We start from the raw sequence: 16,591 nt of genomic DNA, 5'->3' as shown, positions 1-16,591 counted from the left end.
TTATGAATTCACTGAAAATATGATTAAATTTATTGAAAATTCATTAAACTTTATCAAAAATAATCATAAAACAATTGGTTCATTAAACACTAGTTAGTATATATTTATATTGTTTTTTACTAGTATTTATAATAATAATTTGATTTTAAACTCAATAGATAATATTCATAATATATATTATCGATGTTATGATGAGTTGAAACTATTGGGTTCGGGAAGCTTTGGATCGGTTTTTAAATGCGAATATAAATTATATAATACAATTGAAGCAATAAAAATAATTAAATTACCAGGTTATTAATTTATTTAAATTGATTTATTTAATTTATTTTTTATTAATTATTAATATTTTTAATATTTTCAGAAAGTTTAACAAACAATATTTATTTAAAAGAATTTGAAAAAGTGACTAAAATAACGGAACAATATTTAGTCAATGTATTAGGAGTTTGGGGTTATAATAATTGTATATATATTACAATGGAGTATTGCTTAATGAGTCTGAAAGATGGCATCAAATTGAAAGCACAGGTATTTAACAGACAGTCATCAGATGAACCCATGGATTGTATGGAGTATTACATTACGTGTGAAATACTATTAGAAGTGTTAGAATGTGTCCGATATTTGCATGAATTGAATCCACCGGTCATTCACAGGGATCTCAAACCCGACAACATATTGATTGCTAACTATATCATAAACGGGCGGTTCATTAAATTATGTGATTTAGGATTAATAACAGTTCACGAAATGATATCACAAAGTCATACGTCAGGTGTGGGAAGTCCTAAATATATGGCACCCGAAGTCATAAGTGGTCGTAAATATGACACCAAAGCTGATGTCTATAGTATTAGTGTTATTATTGAAGAGTTGTTCGATACGGATGTCAATGAGTTTGTATTTTGAATACTAATTTAAATATTTATTTAATTATTTTTCTGTTATTAGTTCTCCTAATAAATATATTCAATACGATTGGAGTAATAAATATTGTAAACTATTAGATATTATAAAACAAACGATGCAACCGGTCTATAATGACAGACCTACCTGTGCTCATATGATTGAACAGTACAATGATTGGGCTATTGATAGCACTGTTGTTACAACTGATGCCATGTTTGAGGAAAAACTAAAGAAAATTAAACACAATGAATGGGAACTCCGTTCAGAGGACAGGGATTCTGAGCCAGAATTTTGGGAAATTTTCTATACATTTGTTTGCATTAAAACTAATTGTTTGAATTTAAATATTTTCTAATTAACTATTAGTCTATTTATTTTACTATTATTGTAATAAATAATAATAATAATTTAATCCTAATTATATATTCTCATTGTCAAATGTTTTTGTATAATACAACAATTGTAGATTTATTTGAAACAAAAAAAAAGATTATTTATAACTAGTAGTAAATATAAATATAAATATAAATAATCTATGAGTTTTAATTTAAAAAGTTTTAAGAGGTTATCAACATTGATGTCTATCAACAGTTATAAATAATATTATTTATTAATTTTAATAACCATTTGTTATTTATAAATTCAATGATAATCAATAATCATTTTATTAATTTTTTTCTTTTATTTTATAATTTAAAAAAATTAATATTTATTAATTAATTAAGTAAAGATAATTTCTAAAATTTAATAGTAATCTAAAAATAGGTTTAGTCTATTAAATATTATAAGTTATATAATATATATTTTTAAACATAATATAAATTTTATAATTATTTTTATATTAAGAATTATTACTTTATATACATTATTACTGTATATTTTTTACTATTTATAACTGAACTTGTTAAATATTTTATCAAATAAATATACATAATCAAGATTATAATATTGTATTTTGTAGATAGTTTTGAATTTTATTATTAAAAATATTATATATATATAAGATAATAAAATAATATTTTTTATAGTATAATTAATTTTTAGTCACTATTATAATATTAATAAAATTACTTTTAATAGTTTAGTAAGCATTATTTTAATTTATTAAGTAGCTTAGTAATTTATAAGATTATTAGTTAGTATTTTTATCATTATAAAAATAATATTATTAATAAATTTCTATTGGTTACATTGGGATATAATCATAAATTTCATTTTCATACAATAAAAGATAGCATAAATGTTAAATATAAAAATTTCAAATAATATTTTATTAAATTTAGTAACAATTAGTAACAATTAGAAATATTTATTAAATTGTGACAAATAATAATGAAAATATGGGTAATAATAATAATAAACTAGTTTTAACACCAAATGATTGGATCGAAAGGATTGAAAGATTTTATGTGTTTGACGACAAACTGGGAGTTAATATGTTGTTTGTGACTATCGATGATCGGGTCTATGGATTGGGTGCTAATTTGTAATAATTAACACTAAATAAATTTCAACTAATAAATTCATTGAAAATAATTTTTTCATAATAATTTTTTTGTAAAGTAAACTATCAATTAATAAATAAATAAAAACATTTAATTTTAATTATCAATTTTAACTTTATTGTATAATATAAAAAATATTACTTAAAATTATTATTTATTCCATCAATATAAATTAATTAATATCTATTAGTCAAATAATAAGATAATATCCAAGTCTAACTAATAGATATTAATAGATATTTATTTAAATAGTAATAAATATCCAAGTGTTTTTTAAATTAAAATAGAATTAGAAATTAATATAATTTACATTATTAAGTTTTTTTTGTTATGAAATAATTATTTTATTATTATTTTTTATACTACTATTTAAAAAAAATATTTTTTATACTACTATTTAAAAAAAATATTTTTTATACTACTATTTAAAAAAAATATTTTTATTTTCATATAGTATTAAACACAGTTGATGTTGAAGCTAAACTAGGTCATAGTATTTTTTAAAACTATTTGGAATAAATAATAACTATAATAAAAAATCAGCCGTAACAATGAAAACAAATAATTTGTTAAATAATTAAATTTTATTTATTTAAGAAAATTAGTTTTATTTAACTATTTTCTCTTTATTAAAATAAAATAATTATTTATTTATTTAAAAAAAACATTCTTTTTTAATACAAGATTTGAATTTAATAAAAACAAAAATTATTGAAAATATTTGTTTATTTTTTTTTGTTTAATTTAGTTTTTATAGAAATATAAAATAGATATTTAAGCATTAATCCATTGAATCATAAATTTGTTAAATAATTTTTATTATATGCTAATAATTTGAAATAAATTAGTTATCATTAATATTATTATATAGTTTTTTTCTATTATCAAAAAAATTATTATTTGAGTTTTTGTCTAATTATGGTTTGTTTGATGAAAAAAATATAATAAAATTATAAAATAGTTGTTTTTTATTTATATTTAATTTGTCTATTTCTATTGTTAATAATATTATCTATATAATAGTAATAGTAATAATAAAAATAATATCTATTGGTTACACTTAGATATAATCTTAAAGATTTTATTATTTCATACATTAAAAATATGTTTTAGATTTATTAAAACATAAATGTAATAATAAATATAAAAATTGTATTTAAAGAAAATGTTTTACTAAATATTATTGTAAATATCTATAATATTTTAGTTACAATGGGATATTATCTTATTGTTTGATAATTTAATTTAAGATATAATACTTTTTTTTACTTAATTATTGTGTTAAATAAAGATAATTACAGTTTTATTAATAAATACTATAAAATAAAATATTAAAATATTATTTATTAACTATATTAAATTTTTAATAATTATGTCTAATAATAATACTAAAAAATTAAATGAATTAATTGAAATTAATATTAAACAACTGACAAATAATTATGAAAATACGGGTAATAAATCAAATAAATTAAAATCAAATGTTTTGAATGAAAATACTTCTAAAAATGAAGAAAAATCTAATTTAATACAAAATGTCATAAATAATAAAGAAATGAAAACACAAACCTTAACACCAAATGATTGGATCAAAAGGATTGAAAGGTTTTATGTGTTTGACGACGATTTAGGTGTTAATATGTTGTTTGTGACTATCGATGATCGGGTCTATGGATTGGGTGCTAATCTCTGGGGATCACTGGGTTTGGGACACAACCAGTGGGTGAGTGAACCACAAGAGATCATTGAATTGAGACATAAAAAGTGTATTAATTTCTTAAACGGAGAAGAATTCTTAGTTTTTGTGTCGAGTGATAATTGTTTATATAGTTGTGGTTATAATAGATACGGACAATTGGGTAAGAGTAGTGATGATAATGAATATAAGACACCAATGATAGTACAAATCAATGCAAACAATGATTTAATACGTGATGTTAGTTGTGGTTCATTTCATACATTAATTGTAACCGAAAATAATAATGAAGTGTATGGTTGGGGTAGTAATACATTCTTACAAATCGGTAGTCGAGACATCACTTGCGATGCTATAATAAGACCTGAAAAAATTGAATTCAATGTTAATTATTGTATAAAATCTGTTCACTGTTTTGATAACTCATCGTTTGCACTGACAAGTGATGGACAAGTGTTTAGTTGGGGTCACAATCGAGACAATCAATTGGGACTTAATAGCATTGATTTGATAATATTTAGACCACAATTGATATGCAATTTGTCTGGTATTACATCAATACAATCGGGTGTTGGAGAAACATATTTTAGTAGTAGTAATAAAAATGAAGTATATTTTTGTGGTAAATATTACAATCAAAACAATGCACTTGATATACAAATGACACCAAAATTTTTGGGAAATTGCAATCAATTTTCTGATATTCAATCGATTATATCATATAAATGGAATCGTATAACATATTTCTGTTCAATGGATGATGTTATCTATAAATTAAAAAACAGTAAAAAATTTAAAACTGATTTTAATAACTATTTTGATTTTTGTGTCGATTTATATCAAATAACTTATAAAACATATATCGCTTATGAATTCAATGAAAATATAATTAAATTTATTGAAAATACATTAAACTTAATCAAAAATAATCATAAAACAATTGGTTCATTAAACACTAGTTAGTATATATTTATATTGTTTTTTACTAGTATTTAGAATAATAATTTTATTTTAAAATCTATAGTTAATATTCATAACACATATTATCGATGTTATGATGAGTTGAAACTATTGGGTTCGGGAAGCTTTGGATCTGTTTATAAATGCAAACATAAATTAGATAAATATTTCTGTGCAATAAAAATAATTATATTACCAGGTGATATATTTTAAAATAAATTTTTATAACTAATAATAATAACTAATCTTTTAAATATTTACAAAAAAAGGTTTAACAAACGATATTTATTTAAAAGAACTTGAAAATATGACTAAAATAACGGCACAATATTTAGTGAATGTGATAGGTGTTTGGGGTTATAATAATTGTATATATATTCAAATGGAGTATTGCTTAATGAGTCTGAAAGATGGCATCAAATTGAAAACACAGGTATTTAACAGAAAACAATCATTAGATGAACCCATGGATTGTATGGAGTATTACATTACGTGTGAAATACTATTAGAAGTGTTAGAATGTGTCCGATATTTGCATGAATTGAAACCACCGGTCATTCACAGGGATCTCAAACCCGACAACATATTGATTGCCGACGATATCCGAAACGGACGGTTCATTAAATTATGTGATTTAGGATTAATAACAGTTCACGAAATGGTATCACAGAGTCATACGTCAGGTGTTGGAAGTCCTAAATATATGGCACCCGAAGTCATAAGTGGTCGCAAATATGACACCAAAGCTGATGTCTATAGTATTAGTGTTATTATTGAAGAGTTATTCGATACGAATGTCAATGAGTTTGTATTTTGAATACTATTTTAATTATATAATAAACTATTAATCGATTATTTTTCTGTTTAGTTCTCGCGATAAATATATTAAACACGAGTGGAGTAATAAATATTGTAAACTATTAGATGTTATTAATGAGTCAATGAAACCTATATATGATGAGAGACCTACCTGTGCCGAGATTATTGAACAATACAATGAATGGGCTATTGATAGCACTGTTGTTACATCTGATATCAAGATTGATGAAAAACTAGAGAAAATAAAACACAAAGAAAGGGAACTCCGTTCAGAAGACAGGGATTCAGAGCCAGAATTTTGGGAAATATTCTATACATTCGTTAATTATAAACTCAATTATAATCAATAATTATTATATTTTGCATTTAATTAACTTTTTTTTGTTTGTATTTCATAACTAAAATATAGCATTATTAAATAATTAATTTATAAGTAAAGATTATTGTTAATAACTATTGAATTTCTAAAAATTAATAGTTATATAAAAAATGTTTATTTTAATAAGTATCATGTTATATAATATATATTTTTAATTATAACATAAAGTTTAAAATTATTGTTAAACTCAGTATTTATTACTTTGTGAACATTATTACTGTATATCTTTAGTAATTCATAAATATTTTATCAAATAAATAAATTTATAATCAAGGTTATAATAATAATAATAAGTATTACATTATATTATTAAACATATTTTATATAATACTAGAAATATTTTAGTTTATATATTTTTTAGTAATCATAATTTTTTATTTAGTATAATAATATTAATGAAATCACTTTTATTTGTTTTTATTGTTGATTTAGTTTCATATTTTTTGTAATAATTACTACTAAATTAATAAATATATTTAAACTGGTAAATAGATTGTAATTAATTTTTTCATAATATATTTTTTGTAAATTAAATTATAAATAAATAAAAATATTTACTTTTAATTGTGCATTTTAACTTTATTGTATAATATACATAAAATATTACTTAAAATTATTATTTATTTTGTCAATATAATTTAATAACTATCTATTAGTTACACTTGGATACTATCTTATTTTTTAAGTTATGTTGTTTAAGATATAATTTTTTTTAATTATTGCTTAAATTGTGATAAATATCAAAATGTTTTTTTTATTACAATAACTGAATTTCATAAATAGTTATCATTATTTTTTAATCAATAAATAAATAAAATGATTAACAAAGGTTAGTTATTAATTAAATATTTAATTAAAAGGTAATTTTATATAATACATAGTTTTTATATTTTAATTCATTATTATAAGTATAATTCTATAATTTTATATAAAATATTATTTTTAATATTTTTATTATATTGTGTAATACAATTAAAACATTATATAATGAAATTAAAATAATAATAGCAAATAAAAAGTTATAAATTATAAAGATATGGAAACACAAACCTTAACACCAAATGATTGGATCAAAAGTATGGAAAAGTTTTATGTGTTTGACGACGAACTGGGAGTTAATGTACTGTTTGTTACTAACGATGATCGGGTCTATGGATTGGGTGCTAATCTATACGGATCACTGGGTTTGGGACACATTAGTTGTAACCAAAAATAATAATGAAGTCTATGGTTGGGGTAGTAATACATTCGGACAAATCGGTAGCCGAGACACCAACTGTGTGGCTATTATTACACCCGAAAAGATTAAATTTAATGGCAATTATTGTATAAAATCTGTTCACTGTTTTGAATACTCATCGTTTGCACTGACAATTGATGGACAAGTGTTCAGTTGGGGAAACAATCGTTGCAATCAATTGGGACTTAATAGCACTGATTTAATAATATTTAGTCCACAATTGATATGCAATTTGAATGGCATTACATCAATACAATCGGGTGCTGGAGAAACATATTTTATTAATAGAAATAAAAATGAAGTATATTTTTGTGGTCAATATTACAATGAAAACAATGCAATTGATATACAAATGATACCAAAATTATTAGGAAATTGTAAACAATTTTCTGATATTCAATCAATTATTTCATATAAATGGAATCAAAAAACATATTTCTGTTCAATGGATGATATGGTCTATAATGTGATAAACAGTAGAAAATTTAAAACAGATTTTAATAATTATTTTGAATATTGTGTCGAATTATATCAAATAACTTATAAAACATATATCGCTTATGAATTCACTGAAAATATGATTAAATTTATTGAAAATACAATAAATTTAATTAAAACTAATTATAAAATAATTGATTCATTAGACACTAGTTAGTATATATTTATATTGTTTTTTATTAGTATTTATAATAATAATTTAAAATTAAAATCAATAGATAATATTTATAACACATATTATCGATGTTATGATGAGTTGAAATTATTGGGTTCGGGAAGCTTTGGATCGGTTTATAAATGCAAAGATAAATTATATAATACAATTGAAGCAATAAAAATAATTAAATTACCAGGTTATTAATATATTTTTACCTGTTTATTTTTCAGACCTACCTGTGCTCACATAATTGAACAGTACAATGAATGGGCTATAGATAGCACAGTTGTTACAACTGATATCAATTTTGTGGAAAATCTACAGAAAATAAAACACAATGAATGGGAACTCCGTTCAGAGGACAGGGATTCGGAGCCAAAATTTTGGGAAATATTCTATATATTTGTTAATTATAAACTCAATTATAATCAATAATTATTTTATTTTGGATTTTATTAACTTTTCTGCTTGTATTTTATAACTAGAAATATTAGTAATTAAATATATTTGATGAATAAAACTACTCAATTTCTAAAAATAAATATTAATAGACAAAAAGTTTAGTCTATGAGATATAATAATAATTTTTATAATATATATATAAATTTAGTATTCATAACTGAAATTCATAAAAATTTTATTAACAATTAACTATAGATATTTAATTTTATAATTATAATTACTAATTTATTTTATTATTAAACATATTTTTATACTATTAATACAATAAATATATTTTTTATTTAGTATTATAATATTAATGAAATCACTTTTATTAGTTTTTATTGTTGTTTTAGTTTTATATTTTATGTAATAATTTTAAATTTTAAATTATATTTAAACAAAAAATAAATTTTAATTACTATTAAATATACTATAAAACTCCGCCGCGGCATTAGTTGCTAAATGGGACGACAGTATACCGTCTAGTTTACCGTTACATTGTTGTTGTTGTCGACCCACGTATAAAATCTGATAAAACAAGTAATAGTTGTGATAGTAGTGATAGTAATTATCAAACCAATAGTATCAAAGCACAGGTATTGGCTTTTACTATTAAATTACAACAACAAAAAATAAACTAAATAATTAATAAATAAAAATGATTATTAATAACTTAAAATAATACTTTATATAATAATACAATTATTTTATTTTATTAACTAACAGCAAATATTTTTTTTTATCTATATATTTAAAATAAAAATATTTATTGGTTACACTGGGATATTATCTTAAAATTAATGGTTATTTCATTTTCATATAATAATAAAAAATACTATTTAGATTAATCATAACTTAAATGTTAAATAGAAAAATTTTATAATAAAATGTTTTACTTATAAATATTATTGTTGTATTAATTTATAAGAAATATTTAGTAATATATACAACTTTAATGTATGATAAAAATTTATAACTTTTTATAATATTTAATTAAGAAATTTTATGATTTATAATTATAGTTCAATTTAGAGATTTATTAGTTTTATTTTTTTAACAATAATAATCTTTTATTTTATTTCAACTTTTATTATATTTATTTTTTTTATATTAATAAATATTATTTTTGTTGTTTATTCAAAAAAAATGTTTTATTTTAATTATTATCATCTAAATTATAATTTTCTAATACTATGTATATTAAAAGCGTCAATAAACAAAACAGGATATTGTATAATAAATTTTTTAATATAATTTTTTTTATTTACATTTTTTAAACAAAATAATACATTATAAATGCGTAAATAACTTATAATATTACATAATTTTTGTAATAATTTTTTAATAATAATTTTAATTTTAATTGCACAATCTATACATATGTTAATTATAATTTTTTTAATGAAATTATTAAGATATATAAGCCGATGACTGTTAACAACAAAAAATTTGAAAAAAAACAGTTTATTTGATAATTTTTTTTTTGAAAAATTAATAATAATTTAACAAACAATGAATCGCTTTGTTGTATTGGTTGCAGTGGTTATCATAGCTTTACGTAAGTTTGTTAATGTTGTTGTTGTAAATTAAATGTTTTTATAGTATTGTTTTTTTTGTAAAAAAAATTATTTATTTATTTTTTTTAAATATAGTATCAAGCACAGTTGATGGTAAAGCTAAACCACAAAGTCTACGTTATGGTTTTGGTGCATAATAATAATAATAATAATAATTATTATTATTATTATTATTATTTTAATGCAGATTTTTATTTTATTTTAATATATTATTTTATATATATATGAATCCCTATCGAGAGCCGTTACAATAAAGAAACAATTGTTTTTATTTAATAACAAAATTTTATTTATTATTTATATAGTTTTATTTTTACTATTTAATTCTGTAATAATACATAATAATTATAATAATAATTATTATAAATTTTAAATTTATTGAATATTGAATTAAAATATATATTTATTTAATGTAAGCTTTGAATTTAATAAAATCAAAAATTAATTAATTGAAATTATTTTTGTATTTTTTTGTTTTGTTTTGTTTTGTTTTGTTTTGTTTTCTTTAGTTTTTTTTATAGAAACATAAAATAGTTATCTAAACATCAGCTCAACTGAACCATAGGTTTGTTTAATTAATTTTATTAAATAATATTTTTTTATTATATAAATTTTTTTAAAACTACTATTGATATATTTATTATATGATTTTGCAGGTAGTGTTTAGTATAGAATATTATAATTAGAGTTGTAATTGTAAGCAATTTATTATTTTTTTGTAATCATTATATAATAATTCAGTTAATTTAAACAAAAATATATTTTAAATAAACTATAATTTTTTTAATACTCTTATATTTTGACTATAATATTATTAGTATTAATAACAGTCATAATTGAAAAAATGTTTTTATTCAATTTATTATTTGTTTATTTTTAACTTATTGTTATAGTTTGTTAATCATCTATCACTAAAATTTTTATTATGTAATAATAATAATAATATTAAAATAATATTAATATTAGTTATTTTTTTTATATAAATTATATATATATATCAAGTGCTTAACAAACAACGAGTGATTATTTTATTATTATTTTTTTAAATTATAATTTTAGCAAAAGTTTATTATCACATTACAATTATATTTTATTAAATTGTTATTAACTGATATTTTATTGAATATTTATTGTATAATAATAAAAATTAATATTTAATAAATAACATTTCTATGATAATACAAAATTATATATTGTAGTAATAAAATAATTTAAAATAAATTTTAACAAAATTTTTTTTTATTGAATTTATTAAAATATATTTTATTAATTAAATAATGTATAATTGTAAAATTTATTTTTTAATTTTAAATTGTTTTATTCTATTAAACAAAATTTATTTTTTTTAATCTCGTAATAATTTTTTTATAATAATTTATTTTAATTATAATAAATTCAAGTTTAATGTCAAAACTTAGATATCGTTAATACTTTGATAAATATTTCAATTGTTATCATTTAATAAAAATAATAAAGTGTTTCAAGTGTTTAACATTTATAATAATATTTTATCAATATATAGGAAAAACAATAATTTTAATAATATATATATATATATTTTAATATTATGAACAAAATTTTTCAATAAATATTTGTTAACTAATAAAATAATATTAATAAATAAATTTTTTAAAATTATTAAAATAAAGTAAATTAATAAACAATGCATTAGTTAAACATTATAACTATTGTTATTATAAAAAAAATAAAATAATTATCAATCAAATAAATGACTAATATTTTAATTTAGATATTGTTAATGATTTCAATAAGCATTTAAATTCAGTTTCTTTATAAGTAATAGTTAATTATAAAACTAATAACAAAATATATAGAAATAAAGTATAAACAATGTATTCATTAGTTACAATTGGATACTATCTTATTGTTTGAATTATTTAGTTTAAGATATAATACTTTTTACTTAATTAGTGAATAAATAGTGATAATTATATTATATAACAATTTTATTTATAAATTATATGAAAATATTATTAAAATACTTTATTATGTAAAGAAATTTTTAATAAAAATAACTAATAATTATAATAAATTTATTGAGTTGATTGAAAGTAATAGTAAACAAAAGTGTGGCAAATAATTATCAAAATATGGGCAATAAATCTACTAAATTGAAAACAAATGTTTTGAATAAAAAAAATGAGAGAATATATAATTTAAGACAAAATGTAATAAATAATATAAAAGTGAAAACACAAGACTTAACACCAAATGATTGGATCAAAAGGATTGAAAGATTTTATGTGTTTGACGACGAACTGGGAGTTAATATGTTGTTTGTGACTACAGATGATCGGGTCTATGGATTGGGTGCTAATCTCTGGGGATCATTGGGTTTGGGACACAACCAGTGGGTGAGTGAACCACAAGAGATCATTGAATTGAGACATAAAAAGTGTATTAATTTCATAAACGGAATGGAATTTATTGTTTGTGTTTCGAGTGATAATTGTTTATATATTTGTGGTTATAATAGTTTGGGACAATTGGGCCATAGATGTAATGATAAGATATATAAGACACCAATGATTATACAAATCAATGAAAACAATGATTTAATAAGTGATGTGAGTTATGGTTCATATCATACATTAGTTGTAACCGAAAATAATAATGAAGTGTATGGTTGGGGTTGCAATGATTTCGGACAAATCGGCAGTCGAGATAACATTTGTGATGCAATTACTAAACCCGAAAAGATTGAATTCAATAATAATTATTGTATAAAATCTGTCCACTGTTTTGCTAACTCATCGTTTGCACTGACAAGTGATGGACAAGTGTTTAGTTGGGGTGAAAATCGTTGCAATCAATTGGGACTTAATAGCAATGATTGGTTAATATTTAGACCACAATTGATATGCAATTTGTGTGGTATTACATCAATACAATCGGGTTTTGGAGAAACATATTTTAGTAATAGTAATAAAAATGAAGTATATTTTTGTGGTCAATATTACAATGAAAAAAATGCAATTGATATACAAATGATACCAATATTATTAGGAAATTGTAATCAATTTTCTGATATTCAATCGATTAGATCATATAAATGGAATGAAAGAACATATTTCTGTTTAATGAATGATATGGTCTATGAAGTGATAAACAGTAGAAAATTTAAAACAGATTTTAATAATTATTTTGAATATTGTGTCGATTTATATCAAATAACTTATAAAACAATAGATAATATTCATAACATATATTATCGATGTTATAATGAGTTGAAATTATTGGGTTCGGGAAGCTTTGGATCGGTTTATAAATGCAAATATAAATTAGATAAATCAATTGAAGCAATAAAAATAATTAAATTATCAGGTAATTTTATTAAATTTAATTTTTTTAAATTTTTATTAATTAATAATATTTTAAATATTTATAGAAAAAAGTATAGAAAGAAAAAACGATATTTTTTTAAAATAAACTGAAAAAGTAACTAAAATAACGGCACAATATTTAGTCGATGTGTTAGGAGTTTGGGGTTATAATAATTGTATATATATTCCAATGGAATATTGCTTAATGAGTTTGAAAGAAGCCATCAAATTGAAAGCACAGGTATTTAACAGACAGTCATCAGATGAACCCATGGATTGTATGGAGTATTACATTACGTGTGAAATACTATTAGAAGTGTTAGAATGTGTCCGATATTTGCATGAATTGAATCCACCGGTCATTCACAGGGATCTCAAACCCGACAACATATTGATTGCTAACAATGGTAGAAACAGACGGTTCATTAAATTATGTGATTTAGGATTAATAACAGTTCACGAAATGGTATCACAGAGTCATACGGCAGGTGTTGGTAGTCCTAAATATATGGCACCCGAAGTCATAAGTGGTCGCAAATATGATACCAAAGCTGATGTCTATAGTATTAGTGTTATTATTGAAGAATTGTTCGATACGAATGTCAATGAGTTTGTATTTTAAATACTATTTTGAAATATATAATTAAAATATTAATCAATTATTTTTCTGTTATTAGTTCTCCTAATAAATACATTCAATACGAGTGGAGTAATAATTATTGTAAACTATTAGATATTATAAAACAAACGATGCAACCGGTCTATAATGACAGACCTACTTGTGCTCAGATCATTGAACAGTATAATGATTGGGCTATTGATAGCACTGTTGTTACTACTGATGTCAAGTTTGAGGAAAAACTAAAGAAAATTAAACACAAAGAATGGGAACTCCGTTCAGAGGACAGGCATTCAGAGCCAAAATTTTGGGAAATATTCTATACATTTGTTTATTATAAAATCAAAAATAACTAATAAATATTTTAAAATGTCATATAATAAGTAATTTAACATAAAAATGTTAATAAAAAAATAAATATAATTAATATTTAATTCAAAATTAATATTTAATAAGTTACTTAAATAGATATAAAACATTTTATAAATAGTTTTTTTTAAATCATTTTATATTACAAGTAATATATGAATATAATTAACAATATTTATATTAATCAATTGTTATTCAATTATTATTAACTAAATGTTTGATATTTATTTTTTCTATTTATATTATATATTAATAGTAATAAATATATTGCATAGTAAATATACAATAAATTATGTAATTTATATTAGATATACTATATATATTTACTAATGTTAAACATTATTAATGTTAATAAAACACTATTAATTATTGTTATAATATACAGGTAAACACTTGATATTAATATTTATATTAATTTATTATTTATAACTAAAGCTTTAATGAAAATTGTATTAAATAATTAGTATTTAGTCAGTATTTGTATAAAAATAACATATAAACTAAAATTCAAAAACTTGCTTAAACCTGATTTATATATATATATATATATTATAATAATAATAGTAATAATTTAAATAATCTGTTTTCATGTACTAATATAAATGATATATTAATAATTGTTATTATTTATATTATATTATATTATACTGTATAACATGTATATTTGTTTGGTTACAATAACTGAATTTCACAAAATAGTTATCAATATTTTTATAATCAATAAATTAAATAAATAAGATAATTAACTATGGTTATATTAATTAAATATATAATAAAAGTAATTTTATATAATACATAGTTGTAATATTTTTTATATATTTTATAATATAACTATTTTTATAACTTATTTTTATAGTTATAACTATTATAAGTATAAATCTATTTATATTTATATAAAATATTATTTTTCATTATTAAATTTTAAATATTTTTATTATATTGTGTAATACAATTAATACATTAAATAATAATGTAAAATAATAACACTAAATATAAAGTTATAAATTTTAAAAGATATGGAAACAAAAACCTTAACACCAAATGATTGGATCAAAAGTATGGAAAGGTTTTATGTGTTTGACGACGAACTGGGAGTTAATGTACTGTTTGTTACTACCGATGATCGAGTTTATGGATTGGGTGCTAATTATTACGGATCACTGGGTTTGGGACACAACCAGTGGGTGAGTGAACCACAAGAGATCCGTGAATTGAGACATAAAAAGTGTTTGAATTTTATAAACGGTAGACATTTTATGACATTTTTGTCAAATGATAATTGTCTGTATAGTTGTGGTCTAAATGTATGGGGAGAGTTGGGTAATGGTTGTAGAGATTTTGAAACTAATAAACCAATGATTGTTGAAATTAATGCAAAAAATGATTTAATACTTGATGTAAGTTGTGGTTCATATCATACATTAATTGTAACACAAAATAATTATAATAATAATAATGAAGTCTATGGTTGGGGTAAAAATAAATTCGGACAAATCGGTAGCCGAGACACCACTTGTGATGCCATCAATACACCCGAAAAGATTGAATTCAATGGCAATTATTGTATAAAATGTGTTCACTGTTTTGAACAATCATCGTTTGCATTGACAATGGATGGACAGGTATTTAGTTGGGGTCAAAATCGTAGCCAACAATTGGGACTTAATAGTAGCAACGATTTTATAGTTAAACCACAATTGATATGCAATTTGTCTGGTATTACATCCATACAATCGGGTTCATTGAATACATATTTTAGTAGTCATTATAATAATGAAGTATATTTTTGCGGTCAATATTACACTAACAATAATATAAGTGATATACAATTGATACCAAAATTATTGGGAACTTTCCAAGAATTTTCTAATATTCATCAAATTTTTACATATAAATGGAATGAAATGTCAATGTTTTGTTCAATGAATGATATTGTTTACGATCTAATGGACGGAATTGTAAAATTTCAATCAAATTTTAATAATTATTTTGATTATTGTATTAATAAATATCAAATAACTTATAAAACATATAACTCGTATGAATTCAATGAAAATATACTGAATTTAATT

The 16,591-nt window shown here is 20.4% G+C and overlaps 4 protein-coding genes across 4 annotated transcripts; all 4 read left to right on the top strand.

Annotated features, from left to right (window-relative positions):
• Nucleotides 1–213: 213 nt before the first annotated feature.
• On the top strand, nucleotides 214–912 carry LOC128959163 (putative mitogen-activated protein kinase kinase kinase 7-like). Its single transcript, XM_054305104.1, has 2 exons — nucleotides 214–293; nucleotides 365–912. The coding sequence occupies exon 2, from the start codon at nucleotides 481–483 to the stop codon at nucleotides 910–912; it is 432 nt and encodes a 143-aa protein (XP_054161079.1). The 5' UTR covers nucleotides 214–293; nucleotides 365–480.
• Nucleotides 913–3,972: 3,060 nt separating this feature from the next.
• Nucleotides 3,973–6,242, top strand: LOC128959162 (uncharacterized). Its single transcript, XM_054305103.1, has 3 exons — nucleotides 3,973–4,735; nucleotides 5,343–5,877; nucleotides 5,942–6,242. Exons 1-3 carry the CDS (start codon nucleotides 3,973–3,975, stop codon nucleotides 6,240–6,242), a joined length of 1,599 nt encoding a protein of 532 aa, XP_054161078.1.
• Nucleotides 6,243–10,122: 3,880 nt separating this feature from the next.
• LOC128959161 (uncharacterized) lies at nucleotides 10,123–14,153 on the top strand. The gene is made up of 3 exons (XM_054305102.1): nucleotides 10,123–10,168; nucleotides 12,396–13,082; nucleotides 13,675–14,153. Exons 1-3 carry the CDS (start codon nucleotides 10,123–10,125, stop codon nucleotides 14,151–14,153), a joined length of 1,212 nt encoding a protein of 403 aa, XP_054161077.1.
• A 128-nt stretch (nucleotides 14,154–14,281) lies between these two features.
• Nucleotides 14,282–16,342, top strand: LOC128959160 (E3 ISG15--protein ligase Herc6-like; the record flags this gene model as incomplete). The annotated part of the gene is made up of 2 exons (XM_054305101.1): nucleotides 14,282–14,426; nucleotides 15,534–16,342. Coding segments are annotated over exons 1-2 (954 nt in total), but the record flags the coding sequence as incomplete, so codon positions are not given.
• Nucleotides 16,343–16,591: the final 249 nt, after the last annotated feature.

Source organism: Oppia nitens, unplaced genomic scaffold (assembly GCF_028296485.1).
Source record: "Oppia nitens isolate AA-2021 unplaced genomic scaffold, nextdenovo-longstitch-racon4-pilon3 scaffold42_pilon_pilon_pilon, whole genome shotgun sequence".
Classification (NCBI taxonomy): domain Eukaryota; kingdom Metazoa; phylum Arthropoda; class Arachnida; order Sarcoptiformes; family Oppiidae; genus Oppia; species Oppia nitens.
This window is presented reverse-complemented; position numbering and strand designations above follow the sequence as displayed.